At 38.2% G+C, this 6,900-nt stretch overlaps 1 protein-coding gene across 2 annotated transcripts; it reads right to left on the reverse strand.

Moving 5' to 3' along the window:
* Window positions 1-965: 965 nt before the first annotated feature.
* ogfr (opioid growth factor receptor) lies at window positions 966-5,558 on the reverse strand. 2 transcript variants are annotated; one of them, XM_026241412.1, is made up of 8 exons: window positions 5,416-5,558; window positions 5,194-5,300; window positions 3,872-3,940; window positions 3,710-3,791; window positions 3,525-3,603; window positions 3,332-3,398; window positions 3,077-3,225; window positions 966-2,549 (listed from the first exon to the last, which is right to left on the reverse strand). In XM_026241412.1, the coding sequence occupies exons 2-8, from the start codon at window positions 5,296-5,298 to the stop codon at window positions 1,586-1,588; spliced, it is 1,515 nt and encodes a 504-aa protein (XP_026097197.1). In that variant the 5' UTR covers window positions 5,299-5,300; window positions 5,416-5,558; the 3' UTR covers window positions 966-1,585. The 2 variants fall into 2 exon arrangements, with proteins under 2 accessions (XP_026097197.1, XP_026097196.1); XM_026241411.1 differs by having other exon boundaries at window positions 5,391-5,558.
* Between the last annotated feature and the right edge of the window lie 1,342 nt (window positions 5,559-6,900).

Here is a 6,900-nt window from a genome sequence, read left to right on the forward strand (position 1 = left end):
AGCTCATCAAGAGAAAGCCAAGAGTGTGCAAAGCAGTAATCAAAGCAAAAGGTGGCTACTTTGAAGAACCTACAATATGACATATTTCCAGTTGTTTCACACTTTTTTGTTATGTATATAATTCCACCTGTGTTAATTCATAGTTTTGATGCCTTCAGTGTGAATCTACAATTTTCATAGTCATGAAAATAAAGAAAACTCTCTGAATGAGAAGGTGTGTCCAAACTTTTGGTCTGTACTTATATATATATATATATATATATATATATATATATATATATATATATATATATAATCCCTGCATACATTTTATTGACTTTAATATACTTAAAGTGTACAAGCGTATCGGCAGATACTCAAATGCAATGACTGAGATCAGAGACACAAAAAACCTAACCAGGAGATCCTAATGTCTAGATGAGGCATGTTGTATATTCTTTTGTATGGGTTCCTCAGAGCAGTTAACTTTTTTTACATAAAAAAGATGCAGTTTTGTATAACACTGACTCGAGCCTTTATGTCCTGCCCTGTATTATACCATATATGGAAATAAATATATTCATAAACCACACATTAATAGGATAGTATATCATGTTATATTCAAGATGTATGATTATATATATTTAATTTAGAGTGACATATTACTTACATTAATTTCCAGCATAACGGAGTACCTACATTCCTCTATGCAAATATGCAAATGTTGGCAGGCAAAGAAATGTTTTGTAGTAGGAAACAAGAAATCAAAATCGCAATGAGAGATGGCGAGCATTAGGATAACAGTGTAAAGTCCTTCACATTCACTGCCATGCTGTTTCTTTTTCTGCATGAGCTAAAAAATACTTAATCCAATTACCATTGTGTCTGCCTTCCTCTTAAACTGCTTTGTCTCAGGTTTGACAGATTTAAAACCTTTAAAACACTTTAATTATTGTTTTATTTCAAAACAACAGAAACAAACCACCTTTCATAGTTGACAATTTGTTTTTATTTATTCTAGAATACTTCATGAAGTTTTAATTTATGGTTCTGTGGGTTAATTCTAAATTTGGAGTTACAGCATGTTTAAAGAATCACTAAGGGATTGATTTATACAACCTGTGATCACAGAGCTTATTTTGTTATTACTCATTTTATATAGTTTATATGACTGCAGATGTAAAATAAACATTTCAATTTGAGGAATATCAATAAAATCATGAGTTAAGGGACAGCATCAGCAAAAATACAGTATGTCTGCTGAAAAACAGTATCCTAACTATGTATTTAATCTGATCATATTTTTATCAATAGTTGGTTCTTATTAGTCGAATGTACATTCTTTTTTCACAGTTTCAGTAAAAAACAAAAACAAAAAGGGCTTGGAAAACCTGTAAATATGAAATAAACATTCAAGCTAAAAAAAAAACAAAAAACAACAACAACAAAAAAAAACAGCTATAACAAAACATTTGTCCCCATGAAAACTGAACCAACACAGAAAACATGTTTGAACAAATTCCTTATTTAGAGAGAAAAAAAACTTATAAAATCTTGTTATAAGTTCATAAAGTGTCCATTTTCAGTGCTTTATCATGTTCAGGAATCATTGATGGGCAAGGTATGAACTCATGTCCACAATGTCCATTGGTTCTTCCTTCTCCGATCCATTCGACTGGTTGCAGTTCATTCCATTCTTCTCATGGTTCTCTGATTGGACGCTCGTCTTCATCAAGTCAGGCCTGGTGTTGGTCTCAGACTGTGTTGGTGAATTGTGTTGAGGGCTGTCAGTCACTGTCCTGTCCTCTTTCGTAGTACCAGAGGCAGTTCCTCCACATTCCTCCTGGGCTTCAGCAGGACTGTCCATCTCTTCCCGAGTCTCGTTGCAGTCTGCTGATCCTGCTCTAGAACCAGGTACATGTTCCCAGTTCGAGCTCTCCAGTGATTCGTCAGGTTTTTGGATGACCTGTTGACCTTCAGCACTGCTTGGTTCATCGCTGACGGTGACTCCGTTGTTAACACTGGAGCCATTATTGAGAGCCATTTCTACAGAAGCAGCGTCTGGATTGGGCTCCTGATCTTCTGAAGAGCCCTCAGATTGTTTCTCAGAGTCCACTCTCATTACGGAGTCATTGTCGACTTCCTTCTTTGCATCTATAAGATCAACAACTGGCTTGCCATGTTTTAGCTCACTTGTGGCTTCTCTGTCCTTGTTTTTGTATCGTGAATGATCTTCGTTCTGCGATGCGCTCTCTTCACTGCCAGCTGAAGAGTTCTGCCGCTTCTCCGACTTCTTCTTGAAGCGTTTCTGGATTTTTCTGGGGCACCACACAAACTTGTCTTTGGGCTCAAAGTGCTGAAAGGCGTAGCGCACCAGCTTCCTGCGCTCACGCTTGTCCCGCACAGCAAACAGGAAGTAGTCGAGCACGCTGCGTTTAACGCTGCTGAGGGTCTTTCTGACGAGGGTCTCCTCCAGGAAGAAGCGCACCAGGGGGGCTTGGAAATGCTCAAAACCGAGCTCTCCCAGGCTCTTGAGTATCCTTGTGATTCGGAGATTATTGTGCATGTTTCTGAAAGAAAATATGAAATTATTTTTAGTTGAATGTGAGAAAGACTGTCAAGAGATAAACAATCAAAAGTATTCGATACATACTAATTCACCCTATAAGCCATCTTGTCTTTTTGAAATGTAGTTATTACTGTTTCTTTTCTAGTAAATGCAAATTATTGTGTTTAAGATTAATAATAAAAATAAGAAGTACTCCCAGGGAGCAGTTGGGGGTTCGGTGCCTTGCTCAAGGGCAGCTCAGTCTTGGTATTGCCGGCCCCAGACTCAAAGCCACAGGAGTAAAACTCTCTAAGCACTAGGCCTCGACTTTCCACAAAAAAACAAAAAAGAAAGAAAAAGAAAGCCCATCAAAGTATGGGCACATTTTTTTGTTTTTTTTGCTGTGACCCAATACTGGTGAAGGGACTGAGAAAATAATGTAGATTTCTTCTGACATTAGAAGAACAATAAACATTTGAAGGAAGACTTAGCATGCATGTTTCGATACACGTTTTATGATTAATAACTCAGAACGCAGGTGTTCCTCACCTCTCTAGATTGGCGAATCGCTCCCTCCAGTTCTCGGCGCGCTTCACCTCCCCGCTTTCTCTGCTGAGCAGCTGTATGCCGTAGAAACCCAGCATGAGCTCATAGGAATCCAGAAGACGACTCTTAGCTTCATCGCTCTCCCTGAAGGCCTGCGGACAACAGCACGAGAGCCAGCTTCAGCATCGTGCACAGTCCCAGATGCATCCAGAGCACAGTTTAGTCTCTGAAACAGAGTTTGGGCTCTTTGTGACTTACTTGGATTTCCTTTGTGGTGAGCTCTGCAGCCATGTAGTTCACCCCTGGCTCTCGCAGAGGAAACAACCTACAAACAATACAACTTTACGATCCAAAAGTATTTAATCTGTTTAACAGAACCTAGTAAAAAGGAGACTTTGACAGATGCGGTCTCAAACGAATCATCATGAGGATACCAGTGATGGTTTCTAACCACTGAATGTAGGAGTGAACTCTCTCCAGCCTCTTGTAATCGGTTTTCCACTCGGTGTGAAACATCTCAATCGACACATCTAAAGAACAAAAAAACATGACAAACGAAGCAAGAGCTCAAAAGAAGTGCAATAGACCTCATCTTAGGCACTTGTATCTGAAGCTCAAGAGAAAGTGGAGACGTACCATCAGGTGATGATTTTATTTCATTGAGATAGAATTTTAAATTAGTCATTCTTTCTTCTGGACATTCCTCTTCACTGATGTTCTGTAGATTTAAAAGGCCATCACATCAGCATGTCAGGAGGGCACTACTTAGTTTATTATATGAGAATGGCTAACTCTTACTGGATATCCGTGTCTGTAGTTCTGCATGTCCTTGGCCGCTCGGAGGTTTCTTGAGGAAGAGTTGGACCACTGCAAAGAAACAAGGGCTAAACATTAGTTTCCACTTCCTGCCAAATCCCCAAACTTTGCTTTTTCATTCAACTATTTATGCTTTTTGATACACAACACAGCTATTTATTTACTGTAAGTTTAGCTGTAGATTGTTAGATGTTGATTGAATGACATTTTATACTGTTGAATATCAAAGTGTTTTGTGTTGATTAGTTAGTGAGGGTTTTTAGATTTGTGGCGTAAAGTTCAGTTGAGACCCTTAGAGTAAGATGAGAACCGCCACAGAAAGACCCTAGTGGTGTGTTGTTGCATGTTTCAGACATCACGTTCATAAAGGGGTCATGAACTGAGAAATTAAAATTCCCTTGATGTTTTGACATATCAGAGGGCATTGCACTATAAAACATCTTGTAAATTTCCCATTCGTCTAAAAAACAGCTTATGTTAAAGTAAATCTGCAAAAACTACAGATTGTGGGATGTTCCTACCTCTAAACCAGGACAAGATTCTGGTGAGAAGCACTTTGCACTTGTCTTCTCAATATTTCAATGTGTATATGGACAACATCCGGATACAGCTCACGTGTTATTGCTAAGTGTACTTGCAGCCATTATTATTTTGCACATGCTAACTTGTATCTAAATTCTAAATAACATTTGTAAAGGAAAGCCACATTGTTCTGTGATGTATCAAATTTACATCGCTTTAAGGCTAAAATAGAATGGCAATGAGTATGACTGAGCCAAATGACTGTAGGCCGTGCTCGACATAACAGCTGAGAGTCACGTGGTTTGATCTAAAAATCCCATGCAGTCGGCATCATATCCGTATCGTTACGATCGGAGTCATGAAAAAAAATGCTGTGAAAGACTGTTGCAGACTGAAGGCGTTTTAAACAACTTATCATCCGTGGCCTAATGTGACGTCCAGCAGATGATGTGAAGATCGGCTAGTATGAGTGACGCACTTCCGGTCAACGGAACTGATATTAAATAAGTAGCTAACGTGCTATTCTATAAAACACGATAAAATATTGTAAGTAAACCAACTGCAAATAAATACCCCTCAAAGGGATTTATTTACACCCTTCCCTCCTTGAGCAGCGCGTGGATTTATAACGTTATCGACCATCTGTCTCGCAAACAAATATAAATAAAATGAACCGCAAACCGCATAAAAATGACTGGTCCAATTTCAAAGCACACGATTTGCACAAAACGAAGAATAGCACAGTGCAGTGGTTCACAGAGTAATGAGAGAGGATAACATACGAATGCGGGCCGTGTTTTCTTGCTGCGGCCGGTGTTCTCCAGCTCGTCCCCGTCGCTCTCCGTGTCCCAGGTGGAGTCATATTCACACACCAGATCGTCGTCCATCCCTAAAGAGCATATGAAGGATGAGAAATGTGATCAATAACCTGGAGTTGCATGAGAATCCGCACAGCTCCATTGGATGTGCACTGACTCACTGCACTCCCTCCCTCATTCACTCGCCTGTGGAGTCTGATCAGACCTACATCATCTCTAGAGACACTCTATATACTACGGTGCCCGTAAGGTGACATGGTCGGTTCTCATCGGCGTCGTTTACACTGCCAGTTAAATGTGACCCAATTCCGATTTTTTGCTCAGATGTGACACAGATCGGATCTGTTCTATGACAATGTAAACAGGAAAAAAGTGCATGCATTCTGATATCTCGAGATCGGTTTCCGGCCTCATTCATATGTGGATATATTTCGGGTATAAATCAGATAACGGTTATGTGTCAATGCAACTGTCATGTAAACAGGCATATCTGATTGTCTGTATGTCATTAAAACTGCAACAATTTGAAACTTCTCCGCGGTTTAACTTGACCTGTACTGGCTATATGAGTGTAAATTCGCAAGAGAAATTTGATGTACAGGGAATAAAAAAGTTTTGTACATTTTCTCAGCTGGCTTCTCGCGCTGACTGTGATCCAAAGGCTTGCATTTAACGGCGCTTCTAAATACACAGATTTTACATTTCAGAATTCACACAAACATAATCTGCTCTGTTTTAAGTGAATGCTTGGGGAACAGTCGGGGGAAAACATCTTATGTTGAACATTATATTATTCATGCATTGATAAAGGTAATGCATTTTTTGTTTCTTTTTAGTCTACTTGTACGGTTTTTTTTTTTTTTTTTTTTGCATCTGTTCTTATAATAGCAAATATAAAATAAAAATAAAAAAATAGCTGTATTGTGATTATTAAATATAGTAAAAGAAAAGATGGAGGACTTCACTATCGACTTCAGATGGGTGACTCAGTAATTTTGTGTCATATTCCAATCATAAATCATTTTGAAGGTAATGGAGAATTTCTTTTTTTCTGTTTTCTCAATTGCTCATTATGACTCATTTTGTCAGCACAAGTCACATTATTCTCATGAACAAGCACAGGTGGAGGTGGTAAATGACAACAACCCATGCACAATATTTCAGATGTTATGGCAAGTGTAAACACATGAATCGGATATGGGTCACAATTGAAAGAGCGTGTAAACGGACAGCCAAAAACATTGGATCAAGAATCAGAAATTCAACAAATAAGAATTAGGCTTCAAGACCTGCAATGTAAACGGGGCCTTAGTTTTGTCGTGGCCACAATAAATTCAAATAGAAGAAAATACATTATATAATATATGTGTAATTATATATTAAAATATATATTTAAATATTTGATTTTGGCCGCTTTTTAATATTTTTCACATATACTAAATATATGTTAATATATTTTCATGTGAAATATTTACATATTCATTTACTTTATATGTAAATGCATTTTTTCAGATCAGATTATGTTAATATATTAATTTTCAATATATGTCCAAATATATCTCCCAAGGTTTTTTTCTCCATTCTGTCACCGATGGAGTTTCGGTTCCTTGCCGCTGTCGCCTCTGGCTTGCTTAGTTGGGGTCACTTCATCTACAGCGATATCGTTGACTT

Source organism: Carassius auratus, linkage group LG48F (assembly GCF_003368295.1).
Source record: "Carassius auratus strain Wakin linkage group LG48F, ASM336829v1, whole genome shotgun sequence".
Lineage (NCBI taxonomy): Eukaryota > Metazoa > Chordata > Actinopteri > Cypriniformes > Cyprinidae > Carassius > Carassius auratus.